The sequence below is a fragment of the Salmo salar genome, chromosome 13 (assembly GCF_965601325.2).
Source record: "Salmo salar chromosome 13, fSalSal1, whole genome shotgun sequence".
Lineage (NCBI taxonomy): Eukaryota > Metazoa > Chordata > Actinopteri > Salmoniformes > Salmonidae > Salmo > Salmo salar.
Window position 1 is genome coordinate 67903326 of NC_138303.1, and position 13034 is coordinate 67916359.

The following is a 13034-nucleotide window of genomic DNA, read 5'->3' on the forward strand; positions in this document are numbered from 1 at the left end:
AGACTGATGAGTTTCAGAAGAAAAGTCTTTGTTTCTGGCCATTTTGAGCCTGTAATCGAACCCACAAATGCTGATGCTCCAGATACTAAACTAGTCTAAAGAAGGCCAGTTTTATTGCTTCTTTAATTAGCTCAACAGTTTTCAGCTGTGCTAACATAATTACAAAATGGTTTTCTAATGATCAATTAACCTTTTAAAATGATCAACTTGGATTAGCTAACACAACGTGCAATTGGAACACAGGAGTGATGGTTGCTGATAAAGGGCCTCTGTACGCCTATGTAGATATTCCATTAAAAATCAGCCGTTTTCAGCTACAGTAGTCATTTACAACATTAACAATGTCTACACTATATTTCTGATCAATTTGATGTTATTTTAATGGACAAAAAAAATTTGCTTTTCTTTCAAAAACAAGGACATTTCTAAGTGACCCCAAACTTTTGAACGGTAGTGTATATAACTACAATCTATACCAATTGATAAATATTGGACAAATGATTTAGAAAGAAACTGCCTTGCATTGCACGATTGGCTGAGATGATGGCTTCGAGTGATTTAATTGGATGAATGAATGTCTGCTATATCCCTTGATTGGTTTTGACTGACCATTAAAAAACAGTCCTATATAGCACATAGGCCCTTTTTTCCAGGTTATGTATCATAAAGCAATCAATGTTTATTAGCCTACTTTTATTCCATCATATCCTCCTCCTCAACCGATCAATAATTGCCTGTCCGCACATGGTAACACAAAGCCTTGCTGCTTCACCACTTCTGTATAAATACGGTAGGCAATATAAGATTGGACAATATCTCTGACTTCCTTATACAGTACATTACAGTTCTATACAGTACATTACAGTGCAGTACAGAGCCATTTACAGACGTAGGATCTTAATTTGAGCCAGTTTGCTACAGCAGGAAAATAATCCTGTAGCAACAGGAAATGTGAATTATTATGTGGATTATAATTAATGGACATTTTTGTAGGGGTTGATGCAAGTCTGTAAATCAAGTCTGAAATTTCAAAGTGGAAATTACAAACTTTAGAAGCCTTTTTAAAAATCAAATACACTACACGTTTACATTTCCTGATTTGCAGGGAAATTCTCAGCAACAAATTAGTGATCAAATTAAGATCCTACATCTATATATATAGAATAAATACATGGCTATGGTACAGTATATCGTCGCAATTTCCTACTTAAGCATAGGCATTTGAGGCATTTTCAGTTTGTGACTTCTGACAGTGCAGTGTAGACCTACTGTTATTGCCCCCTGTAATAGTAAAGAAGAAGCAATGCCTCCTGAAATGTCCTCAAATATTTTTGGTCTCACGGCCGAACATTCATTACAAGGCTGGAGAAAACAAAGCACTTGTTTCGTGATGATTAGATTAAAGGGATAGTTCACCCAAATTACATATTAGTTTCCTATTTCATTTTGTAATTTGGGTAAACTATCTCTTTAAAAATGTATAATAATAATAATACATAGCCGGCAACGAATAGCTTTCATACAATCACAAATCGTTAAAGCAAGGAATAACAACGAGTCAGTGAATTACTATGTGGTGCAGCCTCATCATGCACCCCTACAATCAACAAGATCTCACAGTCTCCCTTTGAAATTTGACTTATTATGGATGAACATCTATTTTTGACTCATTAATTCCGCGTGGTTACAGGGTTAATTCCGTGTGGTTACAGGGTTGAAACAGAAACAGGTCAGTTAAGTTTAGGTATTCATAAAACAAAATAATTAAAAACAACACACTGTTTCCATCTGTCGTCAAGTATTTTTTTGTGAGAGCCGAGGGAGGCGTTCTCAGGATCTTTTCAAACATCCAATATCGGCGTCTATTTCTAGTGATTAGACTGCTACAATCACCATGGTCGTCAGTGTGGTGCTGGTTGTTCTGAAGTAACTGTGGGACTTATAGGCAGGGCGTGGAGGAGTGGGTGTGTGTGAGCGTATGTGTGAGCGTGTGTGTGTGTGTGTGTGAGAGAGAGAATGTGTGTGAGTGCTGGCTGGGTGAGCAGTTGGCAGTGACATGATGTAATTGGGAGGGTGGAGGAAGAGTTGAGGAGGTTACAGGTCAGGGGTTAGAGGTCGGTGGTTAGTCAATGGGAGTGTGTTTAGAGGTTGACCAGGTGGAGGTCAGAGGCGGCAAAGTGGGGGCACAGTGCCATGTCGGGGTTCTTGAGCTGTCGCAGCACCCGTCGGTGGAACTTGGAGCGCACAAGGTTGAACTCCATGATGTCACGTGGGTCGTCCTCGATCCAGAACCGATGGAACTCCTGCATTAGGTAACCTGGGAGAGGAGGGGGAGGACCGTTAGCCAGGACCGAATCACAGTAGCCTGGTCCTTGATCTGTTTGTGTTGTCTTGCAAATTCCTATGCTCATAGTTAGCTATACAACACAACCAGATCTGGGGCAAGGCGGCAAGGACCACAGAGAAGGACCAGAATAAAACCGGTAAGGTTGTAGGTAAGGGTGGGACAACATGTAACGATTGTCGTACGGAGTAGACCAAGGCGCAGCGGGTTGAGTGCTCATCTTAACTTTTATTGAACACTAAATAAAACAAAACAAGAAAACGAACGAACGAACGAACGAACGAACGAACGAATGCACAGTATTGCAGGCTACACACACAGCTATGCAAAAACAACTTCCCACAAACGACAGGTGAAAAAGGGCTACCTAAGTATGACTCCCAATCAGCAACAACGATGTACAGCTGTTCCTGATTGAGAGCCATACCAGGCCAACACAAAGAAAGATACAACATAGAAAAACCATAGAAATACAAAACATAGAACAAAACCCCAAGCACCGACGGTGCTTCTGCAACACCCCCTCTTCCCAATACTCCCCCCTACGGAGGTGGCTCAGGAGCGGGACGCAGACCCCGCTCCACCCCTGGCTCACCCCACTTACATAACATCTCTAGAGCGAGGTCCCTCTCCGTCGACCCCGGACTGGGGACCCTCGCAACGGGTGACTCTGGCTGCATCGTACTGGAGGGCGACTCTGGCTGCGCCGGCTCCGGACTGTAGGGCGACTCTGGCTGCGCCGGCTCCGGACTGGCGGGCGACTCTGGCTGCGCCGGCTCCGGACTGGCGGGCGACTCTGGCTGCGCCGGCTCCGGACTGGCGGGCGACTCTGGCTGCGCCGGCTCCGGACTGTAGGGCGACTCTGGCTGCGCCGGCTCCGGACTGTGGGCCGTCTCGGCAGGCTCCGGACTGTGGGCCGTCTCGGCAGGCTCCGGACTGTGGGCCGTCTCGGCTGGCTCCGGACTGTGGGCCGTCTCGGCTGGCTCCGGACTGTGGGCCGTCTCTGCTGGCTCCGGACTGTGGGCCGTCTCTGCATGCTCCGGACTGTGGGCCGTCTCTGCAGGCTCCGGACTGTGGGCCGTCTCTGCAGGCTCCGGACTGTGGGCCGTCTCTGCAGGCTCCGGACTGTGGGCCGTCTCTGCAGGCTCCGGACTGTGGGCCGTCTCTGCAGGCTCCGGACTGTGGGCCGTCTCTGCAGGCTCCGGACTGTGGGCCGTCTCTGCAGGCTCCGGACTGTGGGCCGTCTCTGCAGGCTCCGGACTGTGGGCCGTCTCTGCAGGCTCCGGACTGTGGGCCGTCTCTGCAGGCTCCGAACTGTGGGCCGTCTCTGCAGGCTCCAAACTGTGGGCCATCTCTAGACGGGGCACTGTCGCCGGAAGCTCTGGACGGGGCACTGTTGCCGGACACTCTGGAAGGGGCACTGTTGCCGGACACTCTGGAAGGGGCACTGTTGCCGGACACTCTGGAAGGGGCACTTTTGCCGGACACTCTGGAAGGGGCACTGTTGCCGGACACTCTGGAAGGGGCACTGTTGCCGGACAATCTGGAAGGGGCACTGTTGCCGGAAGCTCTGAACGGGGCACTGTCGTCAGAAGCTCTGGACGGGGGCTGCGCACTGAAAGCCTGATGCATGGGGCTGGCTTAGGAGGCGCCAGCCTAAGGACACGCACCACAGGGCTAGTGCGAGGAGCAGGAGCAGGACGAGCTGGACTGGGCTGACGCACTGGAGGCCTGGTGCATGGGGCTGGTAGTAGAGGTACCAGACTGGAGACACGCACCCCAAGGCTAGTGCGACGAATAGGAACAGGACGAGTTCGACTGGGCTGACACACTGGAGGCCTGGTGCGTGGGGCTGGTAGTGGAGGTACCAGACTGGAGACACGCACCCCAAGGCTAGTGCGAGGAGCGGGAACAGGATACACTGGGCCGTGGAGACGCACTGGCGGAGTCTCGAGCGCAGTACTGGCACCACCCGTACTGGCTGGGTGCCCGCTTCCCCCTGGCAAATGCGAGACGCTGGCACCGAGCACACCGGCCTGTGAATGCTCGGCCTCGACGCCGTGTGCATCACCCCATAGCACGGGGCCTGACCAGTATCACGCTGCCTCCGGTAAGCACGGGGAGTTGGCTTGGGGCTCAACCCTGGCCCAGTCAAACTACCCGTGTGCCCCCCCCCCAAAACATTTCTTGGGGCTGCCTCTCACACTGTTCAATCGGCGCGTAAAATGCCTCATAACATCGCCGTTCCGCCTTGGCTGCCTCTATCTCCTCCGGTGGGCGACGGTATTCACCAGCCTGGTGCCATGGTCCAGCCCCGTCCAGAATTTCTTCCCATGTCCATGATTCCTTGTAGTCCACATAGTTCCTCAGCTGCTCCTTCCCCCGCTGCTTGGTCCGTTGGTGGTCGGAAGTTCTGTAACGACTGTCGTACGGAGTAGACCAAGGCGTAGCGGGTTGAGTGCTCATCTTAACTTTTATTGAACACTAAACAAAACAAAACAAGAAAACAAACGAACGCACAGTATTGCAGGCTACACACACAGCTATGCAAAAACAACTTCCCACAAATGACAGGTGAAAAAGGGCTACCTAAGTATGACTCCCAATCAGCAACAACGATGTACAGCTGTTCCTGATTGAGAGCCATACCAGGCCAACACAAAGAAATATACAACATAGAAAAACCATAGAAATACAAAACATAGAACATAACCCCGACAACACAAAACAAACACACCCCTGCCACACCCTGACCAAACTACAATGACAAATAACCCCTTAACTGGTCAGGACATGACACAACGGTATCATATTTTAGGGAAAGATACTACAAAAAATATGATAACATGATATTGGGATAAAACGATATTGCAGGGGAAGATACTAGAGATTCTCACAGTATTTTATGTTTAACAAGTTGAAGTCATGCAGATCGTTAGAAGTGTGAAGAAAGGGACGATGTCATGACTGATACTGTATAAGTGTGCCGTTCTGATATCAAGATATATCGAGATATAGTATCAATATATCCGTCACACATGCTAGCAGATTTAATACTCAAAGACTGCATCTGAAATGGCACCCTGTTGGGCTCTGGTCAAAAGTAGTACACTATATAGGGAATACGTTGCCATTTAGTAGTACACTACATAGTGAATAGGGTGCCATTTTGGGCATAGTGGTTTCTACTCACAGAAGGTCTGCTGGAAGTGACTGAGGCTGGGCATCTCCGGGGCTACGTTGTACAGGTGGGTCTTCAGGTCTCCGCTCACCAGCAGAGAGTAGGCCAGGTCTGTGATGTTGATGCACACGATGGCAAAGGAGTATCTAAAACAAACAGTTATAAACATATAGATTTACAGGTAACTGCCAAAATAAAGGAAACACACACATAAAGTGTCTGCTTCAATGTACCTTGGCATAGATTCTACAAGTGTCTGGAACTCTATTGGAGGGATGCGACAGCATTCTTCCATGAGAAAGATGGTGGTGGAAAACACAGTTTTGTTGATGGTGGTAGAAAACGCTGTCTCAGGCACCGCTCGAGAATCTCCCATAAGAGTTCAATTGGGTTGAGATCTGGTGACTGAGACGGCCATGGCATATGGCTTACATTGTTTTCATGCTCGTCAAACCATTCAGTGACCACTCATGCCCTGTGGATGGAGACATTGTCATCCTATGGGGGCATAGCCATGGTAGCCAAAATAATGACATGCCCAGCATTTATATACATGACCCTAAGCATGATAGGATGTTAATTGCTTAATTAACTCAGGAACCACACTTGTGTGGAAGAACCTGCTTTCAATATACTTTCAATTCCTCATTTACTCAAGTGGTTTCCATTATTTTGACAGTTACCTGTACAGTATATCACCATTTATCTGAAGCTGGAACAAAGTCAATCTTTTTAGCTGTACATACGCCTCTGTGCTTCCCTCTGCACTTGCTCGTTTCACACGACTTGAGTAGGCAGTAGGCACTAGCGCATATGGACTAAATGGAACTGTTTACAGTCTTACGCTTGTAATGTGGAGTCGGCTTAAGGATCTCACAGGATTTTATTGGGTGAAAATAATGAATGGTCTTGTTCAGATTTAAAATCCACAACATGGACATGGCCTATTGTAGTGCAAGTAGACCATGTACATTTCTGTCTGTGTACTTCACACACACACTGAAGCCATGGTGCTTATCAAAGTTAAGTGAGACAGCAGCAGTAAAGACAGGGGCCTTTTTCAAACCCACTGACACTGCTGGCAAGACGGCACAAACAGAACTGGAACCAGGCTACAGTACTTCTGCGGTACATCAGCTAATGAAACAAGATGAGTTGTGCAAAGACCGTGCCACGATCTGGTTTCATTTGACAACATCCTTTACTATCTAGAGTCTATAACTCATTTGAATTAATGAATGGAATGCATAACAATAACAAGTGTGTACAAATAGAAATAACGATTAAAAAACGTTGCAGATGAATTGGTCAGTATAAAAGTGAAATGGTGAAGTAGTACCTTGCCTCTTTATGAATACTACTCCACGGTGAGAGGGATGGAGAGAATGGCAGTGGAGAAAGACAGATAGGGAATGTGCCCAGTGAGAGGTAGATCAAAGCAAATGGACCAAATAGTAATAAAAATGCTATACATAACTGCAGTCATCCAAGTGCGTACTATAAATTGCAGCTATAGACTGACACAGCCACAGTCTAGCCTAACCAGTTTGGTCTAAAAGAGGTCTGATGGGAAATAGAGTTCAAGACTTCTGATAGGGATTTCCCTTTTTTTAAGATTTACTCCAATCAGGTTTCAATAGCGGAGCTTTGTTATGTTGAGAGTTTGTGTGACTCCAGTGCATAATCATATACAGTAGGTCACGTTCCAGGCCAACTAAATTGCAGACGTTGCCATTGCATCAATCAGTGGTTAAGTGCCACTTCATCGACTGCACAGGCAGGCTTCCGATTGCTATATCATATGATGTGGCTAGATAATATGTTAAACACCTTTCCAGTGCGTAGTGAAATCTGGGAGGTGTCTGCAATGTAGTCGGACCTGGAACACGGGATGAGATGGTGAGCTGACAAACAAGCATGATGGGTACAAAATACAAATCCTACAAAATATCTAGCAGTCATTGGTGGATCCTGGACAGATCATTCTTCATAGTGTGTTGTAAGTGGTTGAGATAAATCAAGCGCCAATCTCTATGCCATAGGTCAGGGGCGGGTCAAGGAGGGGTAAAGGGGGACGGACCCACCTGTGTTTGGGCTGCAGGGAGTCATAAAGCACCTGGAGAGCGGTGGCCTTGTCATGCTCAGCAAAATATCTATGGCAAAATATCTATGGTAAAACACAAGGGAAACATAAACCAGCATTGTACAGGATTGTGTCTATGTCCCTTCACATTATTACTGGTCATAACAACATGGATTATTAAGCAGTCGTACTACTGTCTGGTCCTTGTCTGCAGAAGATAACATTTGTACAGTACAGTCACTCATACTACTCACACACACACACACTCTCTCTCTCACACACACACACACACACACACACACACACACACACACACACACACACACACACACACACACACACACACACACACACACACACACAGAAGGTTGTGTAGACCCAGTAAACCCATTCCCATGAAGTCGGTCTTGGGGTCATTGCCTTGGAAACCGATCTCACACCACTGCTTGGAGATCCGCCCGGTGAGTGACGAATCAGGACGCAGTGTCTTCCACAGCTACAAAAGGACAAACACAGACGTTTTAATCAGGGAGAGACTACTTACTGCTATCAGTAAATTAATCCAGGTCCCGTAATCATAAAGTGCTAGGATCAAGTCCCCTCTGTCAATATAGTCTTATTCATTATGATTTAAAAGGCTAAACTGATCCTAGATCAGCAATCCTACTCTGAGACGCTTTATGAATACGGGCCCTGATATTCAGTACCTGGCCCTTTGAAGCATAGCAAACAACAACTTTGCATTATGTCAGTGTTTGTATTATGTCAGTGTTTGCATTATGTCAGTGTTTGCATTATGTCAGCAATTCAGTCACCTTACATTCTGAGCAGGGGATCCGATTATATACTGTATCTACTGAGTAACTAACCCCACTCTAACCCCCCAACTATAGAAAGCACAGAAACTCTACCTTTCTAGCTACTTTAAATCAAGTCCAGTAAGCACAGATGTCAGCAGCACAGGTCAGTATCTCAACACAGACATTAAATAGTGGTGACAATAGTAGCACTTTATAATGCATTATAATAATGTGTTATAATCTAATCCATTCCGCCTAACCTTCATCAGCATCTCCTCGTGGTCGGGGTTCTCAAAGTCATATGGCTCCCTGCGTAGCGTCTCCACCTCCGCCACCAGGCCACGGTAGCCCACGATCTGGAACAGGCTGGCCTGGAGGGAGATGCCCAGCCTGGGGAAAGATACAGCCATAACAAGGTTAGCCTGGAGGTGACGTACTGCTACAGGGTCATGTTCAACAGACACTAAACAGAAGATAATGGAATAAAATGGGGAGGGACTGTTCTGGTATTTTCTGATACGAAATTCTGAGACGTTAAGCTATGGTGTACCCTAATGAACACGACCCAGTGCTTCTCCTATGGCTTAGCCTGGATGAGCCTTGAGGTCTGTGATATCATGCTCTTTTTGGAGGCTCCTTTTAAGGCCAGAATTCAATCCCAGGTGTGTTATAGCGCAGGGCACTATAATGGTCTCTTCAAGTTAATTTGCGTTTGAGACGAAGTGCAGAGTTTGCCGAAAATGTATTTTAAAAGTGATTGTCGGCTGTATAGTGACCTGTGCTATAACGCGCCCTGGATTAAATCCCAGCCTACTGAAGGTGTTTCAATCCTGGTCAGTAGTAATCTGAATAGAGTACAAATCAATTCTTGTAGTTTGGACAGGCACGTTTAGAACCTTAAAAGATTGCTTGGTGGAACTCAGTACTTTATTATAGTGGTTAATTCTGCCTGTGCCAATTACGCACAGTGGTAAACAGATCCAGTGCTAAGCATGATATTACTGTGGGTTAGAGTCAGGGTTGATCTTCTTCAGGGTCATGATGTTATCGATGGTTTTCTCCTCACAGTCTGGGTGAGCACTGAGGGCAGACTGGCACAGCTGGAGAGGAAGGAGAGGAGGAGGAGGAGGAGGAGGAAGAGGATAAGGAGGTGAGCACAATGCATCATCACAGTGCTGTATAAATCTGTAAGTAAAAAAAAAATGTTTACCCCTCAAATGTATGCCACTCACCTCATTCTTTGAGTACCTGAGAGAGGACTCTGAATGGGAAAAACAAGAGGAGAATTTCCAATTGGTAAAAGGAAATGCTCACAAACCTTTTTCAAACCCGACACTTTTTACCATTATCATAGCCTACATATGTCTCACAGTAAATCAAAATCGATAACAGATTAAATGACGTATTAAACGCATGAAACATTTAATTTCAGGCAATAAATAGGACCTATATTAAACAATTCCTCTCTGCCAATAAGTAGGCATACCAATCTTAAGGGTCCTGCGGGCCCCTGGCTTGATGTAGCAAATCCGCTGCAGTTCACACCACCCCGTGACCTTCCTGATCACAAACTTTAGGCCTCGCCACAGACATTTACAGTACAGAAACACAAAGAACTGTGTCACCACCCTACAGCAGGGAGAGAGAGAGAGAGACAGAGGGAGGGAGGGAGGGAGGGAGGGAGGGAGGGAGGGAGGGAGGGAGGGAGGGAGGGAGGGAGGGAGGGAGGGAGGGAGGGAGGGAGGGAGGGAGGGAGGGAAGAAGAGAGTGCAAGTTTTTTTGCACCTTTATTGGGACAATTCACCCACAAAGTGTCCCCCTCACACCCCATACCTCAGCAAATTCAAGTCTGTCTGTCTGTCTGTCTGTCTGTCTGTCTGTCTGTCTGTCTGTCTGTCTGTCTGTCTGTCTGTCTGTCTGTCTGTGTGAGGTCTGTCTGTCTGTGTGAGGTCTTCCTGTCTGTCTGTCTGAGTGAGCTTGTGTCCTAATGTAGGCAAGAACTAGAAGACCACTGTCACCCCTTTTCCATGGAGATGAGAAGATGACAGTGTGAGTGTATGTCCTTTTCAAGTGTGTGTGTGTGTCTACGTGTGTGTTCTACTGTATCTATTTAGCTTTCTACACTGCCTATATACATTATCTATCTCACCTGCTTTTATCATCTAAGAAATATATAAGTAAAGTATTTTATTTCTGTCACGATCTGGAGAAAGTTAAACATGCTTTAATTTCCTCACACCTAGACTACTGTAACTCTTTGTACACACCTCAGTCAGAAATCACTCTATTGTATACAGTTAGTTCAAAATGCTGCAGTGCAGCTTTTAGAGCATTTTACCATATCACACCTAATAGCTTCTCTACATTGCTGACCATTCCAAAGTCTAGGTTGAAAATGAAAGGGCCCCTAGACTTTGTAATGGTCTTCCTGAGGAGATCAGACTTGCAGATTCAGAGCCTCTTTTTAAATCCCTGCTGAAGACACACTTTTCTAAAGATGCTTTTCACTCCTCTCCTCTTTTGACCTCACCCTCTCACCTTCCCCCCCTACTCACAAGGCAGGCAATATGCTTGACCTCATCTTTACTAGATGCTGTTCTTCCACTAATCTCATTGCAACTCCCCTCCAAGTCTCCGACCACTACCTTGTATCTTTTTCCCTCTCGCTCTCCTCCAACACTTCACACTCTGCCCCTACTCGGATGGTATTGTGCCGTCGCAACCTTCGCTCTCTCTCTCCCGCTACTCTCTCCTCTTCCATCCTATCATCTCTTCCCTCTGCTCAAACCTTCTCCAACCTATGTCCTGATTCTGCCTCCTCAACCCTCCTCTCCTCCCTTTCTGCATCCTTTGACTCTCTATGTCCCCTATCCTCCAGGCCGGCTCGGTCCTCTCCTCCTGCTCCGTGGCTCGACGACTCATTGCGAGCTCACAGAACAGGGCTCCTGGCAGCCGAGCGGAAATGGAGGAAAACTCGCCTCCCCGCGGACCTGGCATCCTTTCACTCCCTCCTCTCCACATTTTCCTCTTCTGTTTCTGCTGCTAAAGCCACTTTCTACCACTCTAAATTCCAAGCATCTGCCTCTAACCCTAGGAAGCTCTTTGCCACCTTCTCCTCCCTCCTGAATCCCCCCCCCCTCCTCCCTCTCTGCGGATGACTTCGTCAACCATTTTGAAAAGAAGGTTGACAACATCTACTCCTCGTTTGTTAAGTCAAACGACACCGCTGGTCCACTTTCTACCACTGGTCCTGCTCACATTGCCTTACCCTATGCTTTGACCTCTTTCTCCCCTCTCTCTCCAGATGAAATCTTGCGACTTGTGACGGCCGGCCGCCCAACAACCTGCCCGCTTGACCATATCCCCTCCTCTCTCCTCCAGACCATTTCCGGAGACCTTCTCCCTTATCTCACCTCGTTCATCAACTCATCCTTGACCACTGGATACGTCCCTTCCGTCCTCAAGAGAGCGAGAGTTGCACCCCTTCTCAAAAAACCTACACTCGATCCCTCCGATGTCAACAACTACAGACCAGTTTCCCTTCTTTCTTTTCTCTCTAAAACTCTTGAGCGTGCCGTCCTTGGCCAGCTCTCTTGCTATCTCTCTCAGAATGACCTTCTCGATCCAAACCAGATCCTCCTCTCCACCCTCTCTGAGTTGGGCATCTCCGGAGCGGCCCACGCTTGGATTGCGTCCTACCTGACAGGTCGCTCCTACCAGGTGGCGTGGCGAGAATCTGTCTCCGCACCACGTGCTCTCACCACTGGTGTCCCCCAGGGCTCTGTTCTAGGCCCTCTCCTATTCTCGCTATACACCAAGTCACTTGGCTCTGTCATATCCTCACATGGTCTCTCCTATCATTGCTATGCAGACGACACACAATTCATCTTCTCCTTTCCCCCTTCTGATAACCAGGTGGCGAATCACATCTCTGCATGTCTGGTAGACATATCAGTGTGGATGACAGATCACCACCTCAAGCTGAACCTCGGCAAGACGGAGCTGCTTTTCCTTCCGGGGAAGGACTGCCCGTTTCATGATCTCGCCATCACGGTTGACAACTCCATTGTGTCCTCCTCCCAGAGTGCTAAGAACCTTGGCGTGACCCTGGACAACACCCTGTCGTTCTCCACTAACATCAAGGCGGTGACCCGATCCTGTAGGTTCATGCTCTACAACATTCGCAGAGTACGACCCTGCCTCACACAGGAAGCGGCGCAGGTCCTAATCCAGGCACTTGTCATCTCCCGTCTGGATTACTGCAACTCGCTGTTGGCTGGGCTCCCTGCCTGTGCCATTAAACCCCTACAACTCATCCAGAACGCCGCAGCCCGTCTGGTGTTCAACCTTCCCAAGTTCTCTCACGTCACCCCGCTCCTCCGCTCTCTCCACTGGCTTCCAGTTGAAGCTCGCATCCGCTACAAGACCATGGTGCTCCTTCCCGGAGACACCTGAAACCCCACCTCTTTAAGGAATACCTGGGATAGGATAAAGTAATCCTTCTACCCCCCCCCCTAAAAGATTTAGATGCTCTATTGTAAAGTGGTTGTTCCACTGGATATCATAAGGTGAATGCACCAATTTGTAAGTCGCTCTGGATAAGAGTGTCTGCTAAATGACTTAAAT

General features: G+C 47.4%; 1 protein-coding gene across 1 annotated transcript; it reads right to left on the reverse strand.

The window, feature by feature from the left end:
• Window positions 1–2141: 2141 nt before the first annotated feature.
• Window positions 2142–10239, reverse strand: LOC106567603 (ELMO domain-containing protein 1-like). The gene is made up of 9 exons (XM_045692770.1): window positions 10235–10239; window positions 9895–10037; window positions 9641–9669; window positions 9411–9508; window positions 8669–8798; window positions 7971–8104; window positions 7610–7678; window positions 5538–5698; window positions 2142–2317 (listed from the first exon to the last, which is right to left on the reverse strand). The coding sequence occupies exons 1-9, from the start codon at window positions 10237–10239 to the stop codon at window positions 2142–2144; spliced, it is 945 nt and encodes a 314-aa protein (XP_045548726.1).
• Window positions 10240–13034: the final 2795 nt, after the last annotated feature.

Bases quoted from the DNA above. Each gene is read 5' to 3' on its own strand.
- LOC106567603 (XM_045692770.1), bottom strand. The intron at 8,799-9,410 runs GTAATATCATGC...ATCTTTCCCCAG, and splicing joins AACCCTGACTCTAACCCACA to GCTGGGCATCTCCCTCCAGG. The intron at 5,699-7,609 runs GTGGGTCCGTCC...TTACCTGTAAAT, and splicing joins TCCCTGCAGCCCAAACACAG to CTATATGTTTATAACTGTTT.